The following is a 23576-nucleotide window of genomic DNA, read 5'->3' on the forward strand; positions in this document are numbered from 1 at the left end:
GTGACCAGATCCAGAGAACATTGAGGACAAAAAATGGGACCTCCACGCTTAGTATATAGATGTGTGACAGTGAGCAGCCATTCACTCTCCACCTTATTTTTTTTTACTTTTATTTAAATACGTACTAGTAACATACACATATACAAACCATATTTTTTTTCTTTTATTTAAATACGTACTAGTAACATACACATATACAAACCGTATTTTTTTTCTTTTATTTAAATACGTACTAGTAACATACACATATACAAACCGTATTTTTTTTTCTTTTATTTAAATACGTACTAGTAACATACACATATACAAACCATATTTTTTTTCTTTTATTTAAATACGTACTAGTAACATACACATATACAAACCGTATTTTTTTTTCTTTTATTTAAATACGTACTAGTAACATACACATATACAAACCATATTTTTTTTCTTTTATTTAAATACGTACTAGTAACATACACATATACAAACCGTATTTTTTTTTTTCTTTCCCAAAGGCAGAACATGTAATATTGGAGGAGCACGTCGTGCGCACACTCGCATACACACACACTCGCATACATACACACACACACACGGTGCCATGCAGAACATGGAGGCAATTAGTAATAATAAGTAATTTTAACATTATTTTATTTTATTTTTTCTTTGTGGATCATGGGATAATTTCCTTGTGTTTAGACAGATTAGCCCGTTGCCTGTGGTAAATGAGCCGTTAATGAATGAGGTGCAGCAGTGACTCAATTTCTGACCCAAAGTGCGGCTTGTAGAGGCGAGTGGAGCGTCCGAACACAACGCCACGGAGATTCCACAAATGGATTATACCTGTAGCGGGTCGAGCCGGTCTCCCATCAGCCTGAACACCCACACCAAGGACTGAAACTCACTAACCTGATGGACAGCCTCAGCCGCTGAAACCCTGTTCTGACTCCTGACGGAGGAACTGGTGAAAAGTGCCAAACTCACAGAGGAACATTTTTTTTTCAGCCACACGAGCAATTAAAATATTTTAAGATGTCGTGTTCCAAACTCAGGAAGCTTTGTGTGGATTATTTTTCTTCAGGATCATGCGATGATGAATTCCACTGAAATGAACAGGTAAGACTTTATAATTTACTCTGTGTTGGAATTTACTCTGCATGATGGACTGCAGCTTTCAGCCAGTCAATGGACAGAATTGATGGATGTATTTCGCACAAAAGCCTGTAAAAATCCATAAATTAACCGCATCATTGATTAAACCGCAGTGTTCAAAATGTATGAAAAAAGTCACAGTTTATAGTCCGGAAATTATGGAACGTGCACGTGAAAATCCCACATTGAGAGGTCGTCATCACGCTGCTGTAAAGGGGTATCGGGTCACATAGTATCAGAGACATTTTCTGATTACAAGTACGAGTAAATGAATATCAATACCAATATTGGGCCGATACCCACTATAATCTGCCAGCTTTGTCATATACCATTATTATACGAGGGCTGTCAATAAAGTATAGGTCCTTTTTATTTTTTTCAAAAACTATATGGATTTCATTCATATGTTTTTACGTCAGACATGCTTGAACCCTCGTGCGCATGCGTGAGTTTTTCCACGCCTGTCGGTGACGTCATTCGCCTGTGAGCACTCCTTGTGGGAGGAGTCGTCCAGCCCCTCATCGGAATTCCTTTGTCTGAGAAGTTGCTGAGAGACTGGCGGTTTGTTTGATCAAAATTTTTTCTAAACCTGTGAGACACATCAAAGTGGACACGGTTCGAAAAATTAAGCTGGTTTTCGGTGAAAATTTTAACGGTTGATGAGAGATTTTGAGGTGATAGTGTCGCTTTAAGGACTTCCCACGGTGCGAGACGTCGCACAGCGCTCTCAGGCGCCGTCGTCAGCCTGTTTCAAGCTGAAAACCTCCACATTTCAGGCTCTATTGATCCAGGACGTCGTGAGAGAACAGAGAAGTTTCAGAAGAAGTCGGTTTCAGCATTTTATCCGGATATTCCACTGTTAAAGGAGATTTTTTAATGAAAGACGTGCGGATGGATTGCAGCGTCGGGACGCAGCCGGCGCAGTGCGGCAGCACAGGAAAAACACCTCCGTGTTGATAACCATTTGTAAAATCCAGGCGGCTTTTGATGGCTTTCAGTGGAGTGAGTATATGAGAAATTGTTTAACAGCTGGACATGTTCCAACTTGTCCTTAAGGCTTCCAAGAGAGGTGTTTTTCGGCGGAGCGTCGCAGCGAGGGTTCAAGCATGTCTGACGTAAAAACATATGAATGAAATCCATATAGTTTTTGAAAAAATAAAAAGGACCTATACTTTATTGACAGACCTCATATATGCAGACAGGTGAAAAAAACAAAGAAAGGCTCAATTCATGTGCATGCGCAGCCTTACTTATTGAGGATTTCACCAACCGCCAGTGCTTATGGTCTGGGAGGTTCTGAAACTCATAACAACTTAAAAAAAAGAAATACAAAAACATACCCTTAATCTGAAAATCTGCATGATACCAAGACTTAACATAATGGCACAGTGCCACTGTTCCATTACTGACGGAGAGCCATGTTTTTTGGCAGTCATGCCTTGAAGTTCTGAATTACAACACCCTTTGCTAAACACTACACCATTGAACTTCTGTAACACATGCAGCCAGGGTTAACCTTCAAAAAGTGACATGTCAGGAACATTTTTTGGGAAACATCAAATTCATTGTTATCAAAGCAATATTTTGTCACATAAGAAAACATTAGAAATGATTGTGTGGATCTGAACTTTTTCTGAATTTTTGTCAGTGAGAAACATGCATGTTTTTGTTTTGTTGATTCCGAGTGGTCTATTTCAAGAAAAATTTTGGGACATCCATAGAATGTAACATGAAATGGATTTGCAAATTTTAGTGGCGATCAGACAGTGTTGTGGCAAGGCAGAAATATTGACTGTAGTTAAGCTGTTTGTGTCAGTTTGACAGACTTGTAGAATCAGAAGATCCAACCATCCATTTCCAATACCAACTTATCCCAATTAAATTGTGGTGGCAGGGTCACATATAGACAGACAAACACTGACACTTGCATGCACTCCAATGATCAATTTAACATTGCCAATTTACCTAACCTGCATGTCTTTGGATGTGGGAGGAAGCAGGAGCGCCCAGAAGAAACCCACACAAACATGGGGAGAACATGTAAACTCCACACAGAAAGGGTGGGAAGCAGTCCCATGACCTTCTTGCTGTGAGGCATCAGTGCTAACCACTAAGCCATCGTGCCTCCCTATAATCGAAAAACACTGACATATCAAAATTCTTTCTAAACTTTTTTGACAATATTATCTGTAGATGAGATTTACCAAGTTTTGAGAATCACGTAAACTGACTCTGAGTAGTTCTTTTTAGTACTGAATTTCTGATAGGAAAACTTGATGGTGGAAACTGATAGCAAGAGGTAGTTTAGACTGAGGAAAATTGCTCATTCAAAATACAAAAGTCCTAATTACAGCACACCCTTGTGGTGCATTTGTTTCATATTTATGACCAAGCTTTTATGCACTACTCTTAGTGAGCCTATAAAGTTTCATGAAGGTGAGCTGTCCCCACTGGCAAAAAAAGATCACTGAAATTTTATTAGCTATTTGGCAGCCATTTTGCTGAGCCAGCCCATTAATGTTTTATGTAATGTTGGCAAAAAGGGTTAAGAGTATTACTTCATACTCTTCTCGAAATATTGCATGTGTCTGTTGTTATACCCTGTTTATCAAGTTTCACAAATTTGCTCTTCCCTCAAAATAATGTCATATTGATTGTGAGTCTGAAGTTTTGTTCATTTTGAAATACAACTATACAAAATTTTGGCCCTAGAAGCATAATGGGTCACAACCAGAAATTTGTTTGTGGTTTGGAATATCAAAAATCCCTGAATTACTTTTTTCACAGTATACAGTGCTTCACTTATTCCTCATTGTGTAATGTTACAGCTTTATTCCAAAATTGATGAATTTTTTCTTATAAATTCTACACACAATACCCCATAATGACAATGTGAAAAGTTTTTTTTAAGATTTTTGCTAATTTATTAAAAATTTAAAAAACCTAAGAACTCACATGTACATAGTTATTCACAGCCTTTGCCATGAAGATCAAAACTGAGCTCAAGTGCACCCTGTTTCCACTAATCATCCTTGAGATGTTTCTACAGCTTAATTGGAGTCCACCTGAGGTAAATTCAGCTGAATGGATATATTTGGAAAGGCACCATCTATCTACATATAACGTCCCACAGTAGTTGGCAGCCATTTTGCTGAGCCAGCCCATTAATGTTTTATGTAATGTTGGCAAAAATTGGTTAAGAGTATTACTTCAAACTCTTCTTGAAATATTGCATGTGTCTGTTGTTGTACCCTGTTTATACATTTTCACTAATTTGTTCTTCCCTCAAAAGAATGTCATATTGATTGTGAGTGTGAAGTTTTGTTCATTTTGAAGTACAACTATACAAAATTTTGGCCCTAGAAGCATAATGGAATACAACCAGAAATTTGTTTGTGGTTTGTAATATCAAAAATCCCTGAATTACTTTTTCACAGTATACAGTGCTTCACTTATTCCACATTTTGTAATGTTACAGCTTTATTCCAAAATGGATGAAATTTTTCTTATAAATTCTACACACAATACCCCATAATGACAATGTAAAAAGGGCTTTTTTTTAAGATTTTTGCTAATTTATTAAAAATTTAAAAAACTTAAGAACTCACATGTACATAGTTATTCACAGCCTTTGCCATGAAGATCAAAACTGAGCTCAAGTGCACCCTGTTTCCACTAATCATCCTTGAGATGTTTCTACAGCTTAATTGGAGTCCACCTGAGGTAAATTCAGTTGAATGGACATGATTTGGAAAGGCACCACCTATCTACATATAACGACCCACAGTTGACAGTGTATGTCAAGCCACAAACCAAGCATGAAGTCAAAGAGTAGTCTGTAGACCTCCGAGACAGAATTTTCTCAAGGCACAAATCTGGGAAGGGTGCAGAATCATTTTTGTCTGCTTTGAGGGTCCCAATGAGCTCAATGGCTTCCATCATCCATAAATGGAAGAAGTTCGGATCCACCAGGAGTCTTCCTAGAGCTGGCCGCCCATCTAAACTGAGCAATCTGGGGAGAAGGGCCTTAGTCAGGGAGGTGACCAAGAACCCAATGGTCACTCTGGCAGTGACCATCAGGGGGAGCCATCAACTATCAGGGGAGCAGCAGAGCAGATGGTCATGGGAGCAGCAGAGAAGACAGTCATGCAGATGGTCACACCGTTTGAGCTGACAGTAGGGAAATTCCACCATATTCCAAGCGGAACCAGTTCGTCATAGCCTGCGGCTACATCGGAGACCTCCACCAGGCCTGTGGCTACATCGGAGGCCGCTAAACACGCCCTCAGCTATACGTGGGAGGCTGCCAACAGGCCCGCGGATATGTTGGGGACCACCAAACAGGCCCACAGCTACATCAGAGACTGCCAACAGGCCCGCAGCTACGTCGGAGACTGCCAAACAGGCCTGCGGCTACATTGGAGACTGCCACTAGGTCCGTGGTTACAGTGGCAGCAACCTCCAGGGCTTCAGCATTATCTACCACCGGGCCCACGTGACAGCATCGGCTACCAGTTTGTCGTCCCTGCGGGAAAGCTGGGATGTCACAGGCTAAACTAATAGCGAGCCTTCAGTAAGCTAGCTTTCGGTGTTTGGGACTGTAGTAAAAAAATGAGGTGGGCTTCATAGATAATTGGCAAAGCTTCTGGGGAAAACCTGGTCTTGTTAGGAGAGACGGCATCCATCCTACTTTGGATGGAGCAGCTCTCATTTCTAGAAATCTGGCCAATTTTATTAAACCCTCCAAACCGTGACTATCCAGGGTTGGGACCAGGAAGCAGAGTTGTAGTCTTACACACCTCTCTGCAGCTTCTCTCCCCCTGCCATCCCCCCAATACCCCATCCCCGTAGAGACGGTGCCTGCTCCCAGACCACCAACAACCAGTAAAAATCTATTTAAGCATAAAAATTCAAAAAGAAAAAATATAGCACCTTCAACTGCACCACAGACTAAAACAGTTAAATGTGGTTTATTAAACATTAGGTCTCTCTCTTCTAAGTCCCTGTTAGTAAATTATATAATAATTGATCAACATATTGATTTATTCTGCCTTACAGAAACCTGTTTACAGCAGGATGAATATGTAAGTTTAAATGAGTCAACTCCCCCGAGTCACACTAACTGTCAGAATGCTCGTAGCATGGGCCGAGGGGGAGGATTAGCAGCAGTCTTCCACTCCAGCTTATTAATTAATCAAAAACCCAGACAGAGCTTTAATTCATTTGAAAGCTTGACTCTTAGTCTTGTCCATCCAAATTGGAAGTCCCAAAAACCAGTTTTATTTGTTGTTATCTATCGCCCACCTGGTCGTTACTATGAGTTTCTCTGTGAATTTTCAGACCTTTTGTCTGACTTACTGCTTAGCTCAGATAAGATAATTATAGTGGGCGATTTTAACATCCACATAGATGCTGAGAATGACAGCCTCAACACTGCGTTTAATCTATTATTAGACTAAATTGGCTTTGCTCAAAATGTAAATGAGTCCACCCACCACTTTAATCATACTTTAGATCTTGTTTTGACTTATGGTATGGAAATTGAAGACTTAATAGTATTCCCTGAAAACCCCCTTCTGTCTGATCATTTCTTAATAACATTTACATTTACTTTAATGGGCTACCCAGCAGTGGGGAATAAGTTTCATTACAGTCTAAGTCTTCTGGAAAGCACTGTAACTAGGTTTAAGGATATGATTCCTTCTTTGTTATGTTCTCCAATGCCATATACCAACACAATGCAGAGTAGCTACCTAAACTCTGTGAGTGAGATAGATTATCTCGTCAATAGTTTTACATCCTCATTGAGCACAACTTTGGATGCTGTAGCTCCTCTGAAAAAGAGAGCCTCTAATCAGAAGTGTCTGACTCCATGGTATAACTCACAAACTCGCAGCTTAAAGCAGATAACCCGTAAGTTGGAGAGGAAATGGCCTCTCACTAATTTAGAAGATCTTCACTTAGCTTGGAAAAAGAATTTGTCGCTCTATAAAAAAGCCCTCCATAAAGCTAGGACATCTTACTACTCATCACTAATTGAAGAAAATAAGAACAACCCCAGGTTTCTTTTCAGCACTGTAGCCAGGCTGACAAAGAGTCAGAGCTCTATTGAGCCAACTATTCCTTTAACTTTAACTAGTAATGACTTCATGACTTTCTTTGCTAATAAAATTTTAACTATTAGAGAAAAAATTACTCATAACCATCCCAAAGACATATCGTTATCTTTGGCTGCTTTCAGTAATGCTGGTATTTGGTTAGATTCTTTCTCTCCAATTGTTCTGTCTGAGTTATTTTCATTAGTTACTTCATCCAAACCCTCAACATGTTTATTAGACCCCATTCCTACCAGGCTGCTCAAGGAAGCCCTACCATTAATTAATGCTTCGATCTTAAATATGATCAATCTATCTTTATTAGTTGGCTATGTACACAGGCTTTTAAGGTGGCAGTAATTAAACCATTACTTAAAAAGCCATCATTGATCCAGCTATCTTAGCTAATTATAGGCCAATCTCCAACCTTCTTTTTCTCTCAAAAATTCTTGAAAGGGTAGTTGTAAAACAGCTAACTGATCATCTGCAGAGGAATGGTCTATTTGAAGAGTTTCAGTCAGGTTTCAGAATTCATCATAGTACAGAAACAGCATTAGTGAAGGTTACAATTGATCTGCTTATGGCCTCAGACAGTGGACTCATCTCTGTGCTTGTCCTGTTAGACCTCAGTGCTGCTTTTGATACTGTTGACCATAAAATTTTATTACAGAGATTAGAGCATGCCATAGGTATTAAAGGCACTGCGCTGCAGTGGTTTGAATCATATTTATCTTCATATGTAAATGGGGAGTCTTCTTCACAGACTAAGGTTAGTTATGGAGTTCCACAAGGTTCTGTGCTAGGACCAATTTTATTCACTTTATACATGCTTCCCTTAGGCAGTATTATTAGAAAGCATTGCTTGAATTTTCATTGTTACGCAGATGATACCCAGCTTTATCTATCCATGAAGCCAGAGGACACACACCAATTAGTTAAACTGCAGGAATGTCTTACAGACATAAAGACATGGATGACCTCTAATTTCCTGCTTTTAAATTCAGATAAAACTGAAGTTATTGTACTTGGCCCCACAAATATTAGAAACATGGTGTCTAACCAGAGCCTTACTCTGGATGGCATTACCCTGACATCTAGTAATACTGTGAGAAATCTTGGAGTCATTTTTGATCAGGATATGTCCTTCAATGCGCATATTAAGCAAATATGTAGGACTGCTTTTTTTACATTTGCGCAGTATCTCTAAAATTAGAAAGGTCTTGTCTCAGAGTGATGCTGAAAAACTAATTCATGCATTTATTTCCTCTAGGCTGGACTATTGTAATTCATTATTATCAGGTTGTCCTAAAAGTTCCCTGAAAAGCCTTCAGTTAATTCAAAATGCTGCAACTAGAGTACTGACGGGGACTAGAAGGAGAGAGCATATCTCACCCATATTGGCCTCTCTTCATTGGCTTCCTGTTAATTCTAGAATAGAATTTTAAATTCTTCTTCTTACTTATAAGGTTTTGAATAATCAGGTCCCATCTTATCTTAGGGACCTCATAGTACCATATCACCCCAATAGAGCGCTTCACTCTCAGACTGCAGGCTTACTTGTAGTTCCTAGGGTTTTTAAGAGTAGAATGGGGGGCAGACCCTTCAGCTTTCAGGCTCCTCTCCTGTGGAACCAGCTCTCAATTCGGATCAGGGAGACAGACACCCTCTCTACTTTTAAGATTAGGCTTAAAACTTTCCTTTTTGCTAAAGCTTATAGTTAGGGCTGGATCAGGTGACCCTGAACCATCCCTTAGTTATGCTGCTATAGACTTAGACTGCTGGGGGGTACCCATGATGCACTGAGTGTTTCTTTCTCTTTTGGCTCTGTATGCACCACTCTGCATTTAATCATTAGTGACTGATCTCTGCTCCCTTCCACAGCATGTCTTTTTCCTGATTCTCTCCCCTCAGCCCCAACCAGTCCCAGCAGAAGACTGCCCCTTCCTGAGCCTGGTTCTGCTGGAGGTTTCTTCCTGTTAAAAGGGAGTTTTTCCTTCCCACTGTCGCCAAGTGCTTGCTCATAGGGGGTCGTTTTGACCGTTGGAGTTTTTCTGTAATTATTGTTTGGCTTTTGCCTTACAATATAAAGCGCCCTGGGGCAACTGTTGTTGTGATTTGGCGCCATATAAATAAAATTGATTTGATTTGATTTGATTTGATTTAGTAGTGTGATTTGCTTTTAATCAAGATCTACTGCATCCTGAAACAACATGACTTTAAAAGTCCTTCTAAAAGGTATGGAGGGATTAATGGAGTCCATGAATATGATTTCTATGCAAATTACATCTTTGATAAAGCAAAACCACATCACTGGGAGAAATCAAACAGCTAAAACGACAGAATTCTGAACAAGAACAGAAAATTTTCTAACTGGAAAATCAGATGTCTTGGAGCAGTATTCTCAAATAAACGATGTCATTATCTCTGTACTGAAAATCAAACCAAGGAACTTTTCACAGGCTGCAATGGGAGTTAGTGCTGAGGACAGTGGACACGAGGAAACTAGTATGCATTCCTTCATTTGACATTAATAAAGAAAATATCGAAGCATGTCACACTCTGCTGACTCGTGCTCAGAAGGATAAGACATCCATTCCAGTTATTATCATCCCTTTTTAGTAAACAGAAGGCACAAATTTGACTTACTCAAACAGGGAAGAAAGCTGAAAGGCAAAAATGTTGATATAAATGAGCATCTGATTAAGACTAATGCGGACATCACCAGGAAAGCAAGGCTGCTTAGAAAACAGGGCAAAATCCATTCAGTTTGGGTCACAAACTGTCAACTTTTTATCAAACCAAAGGATGCACGTGAAAATGCCAGAGGTCTGTGCATTAGGAGCATGAGTCAGTTAGAATGGTTTAAATGAGGATGAAATGGAGGATTGTGCAGGCTTTGTGTTGTGTATTCATGTTTTTTTTTATTGATTGGTAACTCAATCTATGTCTGGTATCTATGTATTATTAAACAAGTATTCGTGTAGAACAAAATTCATACTTGAATCCTATTCTGCTTGAAAACAACATTGATATAATGGCTGTGTCTGGCACATATTTGGATGAAATTATAAGTGATACTGCTGTATTTATTCATTTATTTATTATATGATGGCAACTGACATTTCTCAATCTACCGCTGCACAGGAGTTCAATTTGAAAGTTTTTCATTATACTGAACATAGATTTCACAGCATGGAATATAATATTGATCTGAATTGTTTTTTTCCTCAGTAACATTCTTCATCATTGTAAATATTTTACTGAGGAACAATTTAAGGAGTACTCTATGATAGATGGGACATTTTCAATTATACATTTTAACAGTAATTCAAGACTGTTTAAAGAGTTCTAATAAACATTTTTCAGTTATTGCAAATACAGAGACATGGTTAAGGGCCCCTTCACAGATAGGGCAAATATGTACAACTCAGGGTGACTCATGGCGACACAGCTCGTATGCGCTGACCACGAAACATTGAGCTGACGGGCAGGCGGGCACAATCCCGGTGTGATGGTTCGTGCATGCGACAGTGTCCTTCGAGCAGGAACACAGTGTGAGCAGCTGCACCACATCGCGCTGCTGATGTGGAGAACAGTAAAAACCAGCTGTATAATTAGTGAATATCACTGGGTTGATATAAATAATACATTAAAAGGGACACAATACAGAACCCCGCAGTTAAATAACTCTGCTTAAAAAAAAAAATGCCACTCATGGGATTTGAACCCATACACGCTGATTACCAGATGGAAACTTTACCACTGCACTACAATCACTAACCTGTAATCAGTGTGGAAAAATACCTGAAATCAACAAAGACATGGACAAGGTGCGCTGTATCCGGCTGCTGCAGCCCGGCGTGGGAGCAGAGATATTTACAGCTGTGGCAGTGAGCAGACACCTGTCTGTTCAGTGCCCAGACCACTCTGTGTTATGTGGTCATTTATTTTTGTTATTTGTTGTGTAATTGGTATGTAGGTATTGTCGTAATTATTTATATACATGTCAAAAAGCTATCAATCTGTCAATCCTTTCCATGTCTGTGGTTTTTGTGTTTGTAATGTGTGCACTGAGCTGTCATCCAGCTGTCAGTGTGCTGTGATCAGCTGACAGGCCCCTCCCCGTGCTGTGTGAGATTAGACCTAGCTGTCTGGCCCCCATGTGATTAGATCTGTACACACATATAAGCATTCTGTGCAAGTGTGCTCCCCCCCACCCCTGGCACACCAGATGTGTGTGTGTGTGTGTGTGGGGGGGGGGGGGGTGGCACGCGCAAGGCACATGCACCACATGTGTATGGCTTTTTGCAACTCCACAGTTGTGGGGCACTTGACAAATATCACATTCAGCTCAGCAGTGATCGTCTGCTGACTGTTGTCGCATTAATCAATTCAATCAATCAATTTTTTTTTTTATATAGCGCCAAATCACAACAAACAGTTGCCCCAAGGCGCTTTATATTGTAAGGCAAGGCCATACAATAATGATGTAAAACCCCAACGGTCAAAACGACCCCCTGTGAGCAAGCACTTGGCTACAGTGGGAAGGAAAAACTCCCTTTTAACAGGAAGAAACCTCCAGCAGAACCAGGCTCAGGGAGGGGCAGTCTTCTGCTGGGACTGGTTGGGGCTGAGGGAGAGAACCAGGAAAAAGACATGCTGTGGAGGGGAGCAGAGATCGATCACTAATGATTAAATGCAGAGTGGTGCATACAGAGCAAAAAGAGAAAGAAACAGTGCATCATGGGAACCCCCCAGCAGTCTACGTCTATAGCAGCATAACTAAGGGATGGTTCAGGGTCACCTGATCCAGCCCTAACTATAAGCTTTAGCAAAAAGGAAAGTTTTAAGCCTAATCTTAAAAGTAGAGAGGGTGTCTGTCTCCCTGATCTGAATTGGGAGCTGGTTCCACAGGAGAGGAGCCTGAAAGCTGAAGGCTCTGCCTCCCATTCTACTCTTACAAACCCTAGGAACTACAAGTAAGCCTGCAGTCTGAGAGCGAAGCGCTCTATTGGGGTGATATGGTACTATGAGGTCCCTAAGATAAGATGGGACCTGATTATTCAAAACCTTATAAGTAAGAAGAAGAATTTTAAATTCTATTCTAGAATTAACAGGAAGCCAATGAAGAGAGGCCAATATGGGTGAGATATGCTCTCTCCTTCTAGTCCCCGTCAGCACTCTAGCTGCAGCATTTTGAATTAACTGAAGGCTTTTTAGGGAACTTTTAGGACAACCTGATAATAATGAATTACAATAGTCCAGCCTAGAGGAAATAAATGCATGAATTAGTTTTTCAGCATCACTCTGAGACAAGACCTTTCTGATTTTAGAGATATTGCGTAAATGCAAAAAAGCAGTCCTACATATTTGTTTAATATGCGCTTTGAATGACATATCCTGATCAAAAATGACTCCAAGATTTCTCACAGTATTACTAGAGGTCAGGGTAATGCCATCCAGAGTAAGGATCTGGTTAGACACCATGTTTCTAAGATTTGTGGGGCCAAGAACAATAACTTCAGTTTTATCTGAGTTTAAAAGCAGGAAATTAGAGGTCATCCATGTCTTTATGTCTGTAAGACAATCCTGCAGTTTAGCTAATTGGTGTGTGTCCTCTGGCTTCATGGATAGATAAAGCTGGGTATCATCTGCGTAACAATGAAAATTTAAGCAATACCGTCTAATAATACTGCCTAAGGGAAGCATATATAAAGTGAATAAAATTGGTCCTAGCACAGAACCTTGTGGAACTCCATAATTAACTTTAGTCTGTGAAGAAGATTCCCCATTTACATGAACAAATTGTCATATTATTGCCATATATCATATATTGTCATATTAATGCTGCAAATGGCCACATAGTTTCTAAGTGCCATGCAAGCGGTGGTAGATGTTCCTGCATGTCACATGGAATTTGGCCGACACCTGCTGCGAGAGTGTTCAATGGGCTCGCTGGTGTGCACAAATAATTGTAGCAACAGGTGTACAAGGTGTTAGAAGCAGCTACAATTTTGCACGTTTTGCACACAATCCCTGCTTCATGAACACTTTATGTGCAAATCGACCAAATTCACACTATGTGTGAAGGGGCCCTAAAGGAGGAACAAGTGGATTCTGTCCAGCTTGAGGGATATGACGTTTTGCACAGAATGACTAAAAGGAGAGGTGGTGTGGCACTTTTGTATCAGATCAAGTTACCAAAGTGAAATTATTCATTAGTCATTTTCTGTGGTTAGTCATTTACAGTGGAAATTAAATGTGAAAAATCAAAAAAATACATAATTATAAGTTGTGTTTATAGAGTTCCTGGATCTAACATAAACATGTTTGGGGATAAGATGACAGAAATGTATAATACAATCAAAAATAATAAGCTTCTATTTGTTTGTGGTGACTTCAATATAGATTTCTTAAATCCTCATAGACAATTACAAATAACGGAATTCATAAACTCTGTGTTTCATATGGGTTTATATCCAGTGATTACACATCCAACTACAATAGCTACAAATTCATTGACACTTATTGATAATATATTAACAAATGTTACTGTAGGGAATTTAACGGGTGGATTACTTATTAATGACATCAATGATCATCTGCTGGTTTTTGCTGCTTTTGAATCATCATTTGATAAAAACGATTATTGCATAACCACTAATTTCACAAGGAAAATAACAGATAGGCCTGTCTTTCTCACAAGTGAAAGTAAAATCAAAATGGAAAACATGTTTGTTTGAAGAAGGTGAAACACTAATCATTATCTCTTACACTGAATAACTGGTGACAAGAAATTAGATTATTTAAAATTGACTGTGTTGATGTGTTTCCTCCAAGGTAACCCATCCCAGCCCACCTCTCTCCACTATATGAGTCCCTACCAGATGAATACTTATGCCATGGCACTGAAGGCAGTGGGTGAGATCATCCAGGACTACGACAGTGACAAGCTCTTTCCTGCCTATGGCTTTGGCGCTAAGCTGCCCCCTGATGGCAAAATCTCCCACGCATTCCCCCTGGTGAGATGCAAACACATGCACCTACACAAACAAAAAACGTTACACATGCAAGTTTCACATGCAGAAAAAGCTTATCTCGGAGTAGGATATGGTTTGGACCAGGCCATTTTACTGCAACGACAACTGGTTACAGATGTTGAGAAGTTAGCACATCTTCCAGCCAGCAGGAGTCTCATGGCATCCTGGTGATGGATGAGGCAACCAGTCAGAAACTCATGGATGCTAACCTGAAGGAACACAAAGTCAATAATGTTTTGATTCCTTTTTTGGCTTACTGCTGGGATTATGTAATTTAAAGAATGTTCCAGAAAACAGATTATAATAGGAGTGCCAGCTGTCAACAGTGGATTTTCTGGTTATGTTCCAAGTCACCCAGCACAAAACACACCACATGTCCTTATGGTGTCAGAAACCTGTGGATCACTAGCTTTTTAATTCACAGTTAGTAGGGGTGCTAAATATTAACCAGTACAAATCAGAAAGCAATTTTAAGTAAAGGATACTACTTTGATACACTTTTGCTGTCATGTCCATAACATCAAACTCTCATAAAAGGTGAAACGTCAGCATGAGGCTCTTGCAAGACATCACAGGAACATTAAGGGCCCCTTCACACATAACACAAAGTTGGGCAAAAGAAGCAGAAACCAGCTGAAAGACTGCCAAAAAAAAAGTAATTGGGGAGCCGCAAAAAAATTCCACCTGCTATTGGGAGGGACCGTGCTCAGACAGGACATGAACAATCCCACAGCAACGGTTTTGTCCACACCCATGGTGCGTGCATGAACACAAAAGTCCTGTCCACACAGCATCTGAGTAATGAGATGTTGGACATATGTACATAAATTAACAAAAATGTGTAAGCACAAAATTAATGTGACAGCACAGAACATTCAGAACATTATATGAACATTGAATGTACTGTTTAAATGTAAGACAATCATGTTACTGGTCATGAGCACAATTGCTATAATATTTAATTCCTGTGCGCACAATACAAGAATGATCCTCCTCCTAGATGTACACCAGGAAGTGATGAACTGGCATGACTTTTCCTCCTTTTATTTTTTATATGAAGGACCTGATGCGCTTGTATCATGAACACAAGAGCCGGCTCCATGTGTCCAGTGTGCACTGAAGCACTGGTGACCGGGTTCCAAAGATGATATGTGTTTTTATTGATTGCAGTGTGAGGAGAGTCTGTCGATGCATGCGCCTCGCGGTGATGTCTTGTGATGTGATATTTTGCATCAAATGATATGGGTTCTCCAGCTTTGAGTATCGATGACACAGCGGTCAAGTGCAGCTTGGTCATCACCGTGCGCACTGAGACGTGGTTGCGACGATCCAGTTTGTTTTTATTTCTCCCCATGTCGACATTGTTTGCAGACACGTGCAGTATCGTGCCTTGCACATGGATGAGTGGAGTACATGTGAATATGTGTCCCCCAGCATTGCATTGCTCTGATGCAGCGGTCAGCTCCGATGTGAAATGACGCACACAGCTGTAGTGGAAAAAACACACACCAAAAAATAAACACCACAATTTCTAATATTTAATTCCTCTTATAAAAAGCAGACAATACAAGTGTGATCCTTCTGTTCCTCTGTATATGACCCATGGTCATAGACATATAGTTATGAAATGACATGAATGAAGCAGTGCGCTTTTATCATGTCCGCATGTGCTGGCACCACTCCAGCCAGCCCCGGGCACATGTCCAGCCGTGCGCCGAAGGACACTGCGTCATGTGGACCATAGCTGACATGCGTGATGTGACATTCAGATCGTGAGCTGTGATCAGTCAGTCCTTTTCACATGGCACAGCCTGCCGATGTGTGCACTGACACGGTCGCTCCAGCCCATTGCAATGGCGATGTGTTTTTATGTATTTCCACATGAGGACAGCATGCCCACACACACAGAGTGTTGTAAGGTGATGTCTGTCATAACATGGTATGTGTTCTCCAACTGTGACTTGCGGATCTCAACAGCAGCAGCTGGCGCAGACGCGTCCATCTTACCGAACAAACTCAACTCAAAGACTCTGTTCCTTTGTTATATGATTAACTATGTTATGTATTTGTTATGTAATTATATATACAGTTATTGTTATATGTATTTATTTAATTGTCCTGTTCTCTGTGTTTTTAATTTAACACGTCGTGCACTGAGCCGCTGTTGGGTGGAACTGCTGAGAGCATGAAAGCCCGCCAACACATGCATTGCTGTTGTTCATGTTGTTGATGGCAAGACGTATGTCCTCCAGCTGATTTGCAAATATACATCAGTCAGCTGTTCCAGCTGGACATTACAGACATCCAGATGCACACTGCACTGGACAGCAATCGTACTGCAGCCACCTCAAACACAACCGACCATGCTTGATCATGGCGTGGTGGGGACAACGACATACTCCTCACGACATCTGTGTTATGGAGAGGGGGAGGAGGGCGTGACACACTTGCACACCGCATGTGTTGGGGGGGCCTTACATGATGTGTGTTGCTTGGTAATGGCACACTCGTGGGGCACTTAGAGAATGTGCTGCCATTCACACAGCCAGGTCAATAGTGGTCTGTCTGTCTGCTCTCTACCCTCGTGCTCAGTGGTGAACAAAAGACATGTATATACAGTGCCAATGTGCGACATCACAGTAGTAAAAAAAGAAATTCTTGGTTTTTAAAGAAATATGTATTTGAAGGTAAGGAATGCCTTTCTTGGTTTATTCTTATTTATCGAGTAAAATAAATGTGTACATTCAGCAAAGAACTGCACTGGATTTCACTGGGTCCTGTATGCTATCATGGCCCATGTATCTATATAATTATTGACTTATTTTATAGGGGAAAGATCCTTAACTCAACAGCTGCACATCACTCGACTATGTTTGTGACTATCATTCCCGACATTACAGACCTTAAATTCCAGCAAGTGGACTAGGAATTTTCCATAAAATATGGTTCTTGTTGACCGTGGAGGTCAAAGTAATAGTCGTTCTATGATAATACAAAAAGTGATGAACCAGTTTTAATGAAACTTGGTGATGAGGTGGGATGCTGGCCAAAGAAGAAACCAATAAATAGATCTAGATCAAGAAGCAAATCAAAGAGTGGAGATGAGGATTAAATTTCAGGAAACAGTATCAGAGGTCAGCAATCAGGATCAAAGTTCTGTACTGAGTTTGAAAGGAAAGTGATTCAGATCAAAGCTCAGGAGGATCAAAATCAGGCACAAAGATAGAAAAAAAAGATGAATAATCAGGCACAAGTATCAGGATCAGGATCCCATGGTTGTCTATCCATCACGGCTGTTCAAAATTCCAAACTGAATTGAGGAAGACTTGAATTTTGAACTGAGGTAGAAAACAGGATGAAGAATTACAGTTATAAATTTCTGAATTTTGCACAGCTCTGCTATTCATATGTTTACTTTGGTTCAGAGCCACATCATAATCAAGATCTCTTTGATAAAAAAAATTGTTTTGTAGACAGGGCTGGACCAGAGTGGGATAAGAACTAAACTTCGGCCTGGGGCTTTATTTTTTGAAAGGGGAGTGTGTGCTCTTCGTGGAGACCTGCACTTCATATTTGTTACACTTTCTGATTTGATGTTTTTTTTTCCTCTCAATATTTTCAGTACAACATCCATGTAGAAATTTGATCAGCCAATAGCAAATCAAGAAATTTTAACTTTACACCGGATCTTTAGATGTTTGTAGTTCTGCACATTTTGGCCTTGAACATATTTTGTTTGCTGCTTATTACACTGGTTATGGAGACAGCCCCTTTCAAATGGACTGATTGCACTCTACACTGATTGTGGTAAAATATTATGTACTTTATTTGTCTTCTGTTGCAGAATGGCGACAGTGATAATACTAACTGTGTGGGCATAGAAGGTGTTCTAGAGGCTTATTTCCAGAGTCTGAGGACTGTGCAGCTGTATGGACCCACCAACTTTGCACCTGTTATCAACAAAGTGGCTCAGTGAGTTTCAGAGTGTGCATTCATACATACCATTATTTTGGTTAATGTCCTCTAAAGCTGAGAGGGTTTTTTTTCTTACCCATATTTTTAAATGGGTTGTTTAAAGGTACTGAAGTAGTAGTAGACACTATTATTAATATAGTATACAAATACTGAATATTTATTCATTATCTATTAGTTCAATGGTACAAATATTTCATGAGGTGAAAGATGGAATGTTCCATTCAATGAGGCAAAACAGAGTTGAATGGTACATTCCAGCTTTCACCGAGTTAAATATTTGTTCCTTTGAAAAAATGACAAGGATCCACTCAGCCGTTATATAATAGAAAATAATTGTTAAAATTTTAAATTTAGCTTTTACTTCTTTGTTGTGTTACCCTTTTGTTATTTTATTTTTAAAATAGTTTTGTCTATGTTCTGTCTTTTATCTTTTACTGCACTATTTATTTGGAAAGAACAATATCCAATTATTATATTTATTAGTAGCTGTAGTCATTTATTCATTTTCAAAACCCGCTTACTCCAATCAAGGGTCATGGGGAGCTGGAGCCTATCCCAGTAGTCATAGGTCATGAGACAGGGTCCGCCATTGGACAGGACCCCAGTCTGTCGCAGGGCCACAATCACACTAGCACAAACACCTACGGACAATTTAAAGTTTCCAATCTACCTAACCTACATGTCTTTCGATGTGAGAGGAATCCAGAGCACCCGGAGGGAACCCATGCAAACACAGGGAGAACATGCAAACTCCACACAGAAAGGCCACAGGTGGGAATCAATCCTATGACCTTCTTGCTGTGAGGCAATAGTGCTAACGACTAAGGCACTGCACTGCCACCTCCTTTAGGTAACAGAACTATTAATTTCAGGTGACATCGAAAGGTTAAGCTAATTTAGAATGGTAACTATGAAAAATTGGTTACAGGCACACCTATGGTTACTATCAAAGACTAATGTGATGTCATATGAAGCTATGTATGATATATGCATTGGCCACTTAACTTTCCTGCTGTTAGGCAACAATACTAACCACTTGGCCATTGTGCTGCCCTTAATAATAATAATCCATCCATCCATGCATCTATATCAGGGGTGGCCAAGTTCGGTCCTCGAGAGCCACCTTCCTGACACTCTTAGTTGTCTCCCTGCTGCAACACACCTGAATCCAATGAAAGGCTCAATAAAAGTCTGCTAACAAGTCTTTCATTGGATTAAGATAGCTGAGTCAAGTGATGGCTTTTTAAGTAATGGTTTAATTACTGCCACCTTAAAAGCCTGTGGTACATAGCCAACTAATAAAGATAGATTGATCATATTTAAGATCGAAGCATTAATTAATGGTAGGGCTTCCTTGAGCAGCCTGGTAGGAATGGGGTCTAATAGACATGTTGATGGTTTGGAGGAAGTAACTAATGAAAATAACTCAGACAGAACAATCGGAGAGAAAGAGTCTAACCAAATACCGGCATCACTGAAAGCAGCCAAAGATAACGATACGTCTTTGGGATGGTTATGAGTAATTTTTTCTCTAATAGTTAAAATTTTATTAGCAAAGAAAGTCATGAAGTCATTACTAGTTAAAGTTAAAGGAATACTTGGCTCAATAGAGCTCTGACTCTTTGTCAGCCTAACTACAGTGCTGAAAAGAAACCTGGGGTTGTTCTTATTTTCTTCAATTAGTGATGAGTAGTAAGATGTCCTAGCTTTATGGAGGGCTTTTTTATAGAGCAACAGACTCTTTTTCCAGGCTAAGTGAAGATCTTCTAAATTAGTGAGACGCCATTTCCTGTCCAACCTACGGGTTATCTGCTTTAAGCTGCGAGTTTGTGAGTTATACCACGAAGTCAGGCACTTCTGATTTAAAGCTCTCTTTTTCAGAGGAGCTACAGCATCCAAAGTTGTCTTCAATGAGGATGTAAAACTATTGACGAGATACTCTATCTCACTTACAGAGTTTAGGTAGCTACTCTGCACTGTGTTGGTATATGGCATTAGAGAACATAAAGAAGGAATCATATCCTTAAACCTAGTTACAGTGCTTTCTGAAAGACTTCTAGTGTAATGAAACTTATTCCCCACTGCTGGGTAGTCCATCAGAGTAAATGTTATTAAGAAATGATCAGACAGAAGGGAGTTTTCAGGGAATACTGTTAAGTCTTCAATTTCCATACCATAAGTCAGAACAAGATCTAAGATATGATTAAAGTGGTGGGTGGACTCATTTACATTTTGAGCAAAGCCAATTGAGTCTAATAATAGATTAAATGCAGTGTTGAGGCTGTCATTCTCAGCATCTGTGTGGATGTTAAAATCACCCACTATAATTATCTTATCTGAGCTAAGCACTAAGTCAGACATAAGGTCTGAAAATTCACAGAGAAACTCACAGTAACGACCAGGTGGACGATAGATAATAACAAATAAAACTGGTTTTTGGGACTTCCAATTTGGATGGACAAGACTAAGAGTCAAGCTTTCAAATGAATTAAAGCTCTGTCTGGGTTTTGGATTAATTAATAAGCTGGAATGGAAGATTGCTGCTAATCCTCCGCCTCGGCCCGTGCTACGAGCGTTCTGGCAGTTAGTGTGACTCGGGGGTGTTGACTCATTTAAACTAACATATGCATCCTGCTGTAACCAGGTTTCTGTAAGGCAGAATAAATCAATATGTTGATCAATGAATGGAATGGGAATGGGAGGCAGAGCCTTCAGCTTTCAGGCTCCTCTCCTGTGGAACCAGCTCCCAATTCAGATCAGGGAGACAGACACCCTCTCTACTTTTAAGATTAGGCTTAAAACTTTCCTTTTTGCTAAAGCTTATAGTTAGGGCTGGATCAGGTGACCCTGAACCATCCCTTAGTTATGCTGCTATAGACGTAGACTGCTGGGGGGTTCCCATGATGCACTGTTTCTTTCTCTTTTTGCTCTGTATGCACCACTCTGCATTTAATCATTAGTGATCGATCTCTGCTCCCCTCCACAGCATGTCTTTTTCCTGGTTCTCTCCCTCAGCCCCAACCAGTCCCAGCAGAAGACTGCCCCTCCCTGAGCCTGGTTCTGCTGGAGGTTTCTTCCTGTTAAAAGGGAGTTTTTCCTTCCCACTGTAGCCAAGTGCTTGCTCACAGGGGGTCGTTTTGACCGTTGGGGTTTTACATCATTATTGTATGGCCTTGCCTTACAATATAAAGCGCCTTGGGGCAACTGTTTGTTGTGATTTGGCGCTATATAAAAAAAAAATTGATTGATTGATTGATCAATTATTATATAATTTACTAACAGGGACTTAGAAGAGAGAGACCTAATGTTTAATAGACCACATTTAACTGTTTTAGTCTGTGGTGCAGTTGAAGGTGCTATATTATTTTTTCTTTTTGAATTTTTATGCTTAAATAGATTTTTGCTGGTTATTGGTGGTCTGGGAGCAGGCACCGTCTCTACGGGGATGGAGTAATGAGGGGATGGCAGGGGGAGAGAAGCTGCAGAGAGGTGTGTAAGACTACAAGTCTGCTTCCTGGTCCCAACCCTGGATAGTCACAGTTTGGAGGGTTTAATAAAATTGGCCAGATTTCTAGAAATGAGAGCTGCTCCATCCAAAGTGGGATGGATGCCGTCTCTCCTAACAAGACCAGGTTTTCCCCAGAAGCTTTGCCAATTATCTATGAAGCCCACCTCATTTTTTGGACACCACACAGACAGCCAGCAATTCAAGGAGAACATGCGGCTAACCATGTCACTCCCGGTCCGATTGGGGAGGGGCCCAGAGAAAACTACAGAGTCCGACATTGTTTTTGCAAAGTTACACACCTATTCAGTGTTAATTTTAGTGACCTCCGATTGGCGTAACCTGGTGTCATTACTGCCGACATGAATTACAATCTTACCAAATTTACGCTTAGCCTTAGCCAACAATTTCAAATTTCCTTCAATGTCGCCTGCTCTGGCCCCCGGAAGACAATTGACTATGGTTGCTGGTGTCGCTAACTTCACATTTCTCAAAACGGAGTCGCCAATAACCAGAGTTTGATCCTCGGCGGGAGTGAGGAAAAACGGTTAGAAATGTGAACGGGTTGGCGGTGTACACGGGGCTTCTGTTTAGGGCTACGCTTCCTCCTCACAGTCACCCAGTCGGCCTGCTTTCCCTGCTGCTCCGGATCTGCTGGAAGGGAACTAACAGCGGCTAAGCTACCTTGGTCCGCACCGACTACAGGGGCCTGGCTAGCTGTAGAATTTTCCACAGTGTGGAGTCTCCAATTCGTCCAGCCTGGCCTCCAAAGCTACGAATAAGCTACACTTATTACAAGTACCATTACTGCTAAAGGAGGCCGAGGAATAACTAAACATTTCACACCCAAAGCAGAAAAGTGCGGGAGAGACAGAAGAAGCCGCCATGCTAAATCGGCTAAGAGCTAGTAGCTAAGCTAGCGGATTCCTAAAAACACACAAAGTGAATAATGTGTAAATAATTTAGAGGTGATTCAGCAGAGGGAGTGCTTTAGTTAAGGCACGTGAAGATTACACTGTGAAACAAATCGTTATCTAGTTATCTAGATCAATCTAACTGCGCAGACTAAACAGCTAACAGATACAGCAAAACACTGCTGTGCTCCGGAACAGGAAGTGATACAATACCGCAGTGAGAGCCAACCACCAGTAGAGGCAAGGTTTGAAGTCACTGGCTTTGCAATCTGAGTTGAGTTTGAATCAAAATCAGAATCGAATTTATTGCCAAGTAAGTTTGCACATACAAGGAATTTGATCTGGGGTTATTGGAACAATAAGAAAAGAAAAACAATTGTATAAGTAAAAGAGTCAAACAGACAAATCCATATTCACTGTTAAATAAATAAAATGGAATGGAAATGCACACGCCAAAATGTGAACAAATTACTGGCCACCACTTCAAGCTGGACCAGTGCATTGCATTCTGGGTAAAATGTACTGATAAATTAATGTGTCCTTATTCTGAAGATTGCAATGCTTTAGCTGTGGTGACCATGCTGAAGCTTCATAGAGGTTGTTAAAATTATGTCCGTAGGTGTTGTTGATGTCTAAATGATGAAACAACATGACATCATAAGTGAGTGGTTGGGTTGTATTATGGGCTTCAAAATGCAGAGTTTCATACTATTGAGACAATTCCAGAAATTTTGCCTGCTTGTTCACAAAAAGCAGATAACTCAAAAATTGACATTTTTCCTGGAGTCTGACTTGTTGTGCATTTCAATTTTCAACCAATGGATCACTCCATAAAAAAATGTTTTTTTTTAATGGCGTGATATAATAAAATTGTTTAAACTAATGTGTCACTCTTTTTTTTTTTTTTTTT

The 23576-nt window shown here is 40.2% G+C and overlaps 1 protein-coding gene across 1 annotated transcript in view; it reads left to right on the top strand.

The window, feature by feature from the left end:
- LOC117512201 (copine-9-like) overlaps nt 1-23576 on the top strand; it is a 524667-nt gene that overhangs the window by 444994 nt on the left and 56097 nt on the right. The window contains exons 16-17 of the mRNA XM_034172192.1: nt 14073-14254; nt 18117-18244. Coding sequence (XP_034028083.1) covers nt 14073-14254; nt 18117-18244 — 310 coding nt within the window. The remainder of the gene's footprint in view (nt 1-14072; nt 14255-18116; nt 18245-23576) is intronic.

The sequence above is a fragment of the Thalassophryne amazonica genome, chromosome 6 (assembly GCF_902500255.1).
Source record: "Thalassophryne amazonica chromosome 6, fThaAma1.1, whole genome shotgun sequence".
Classification (NCBI taxonomy): Eukaryota; Metazoa; Chordata; class Actinopteri; order Batrachoidiformes; family Batrachoididae; genus Thalassophryne; species Thalassophryne amazonica.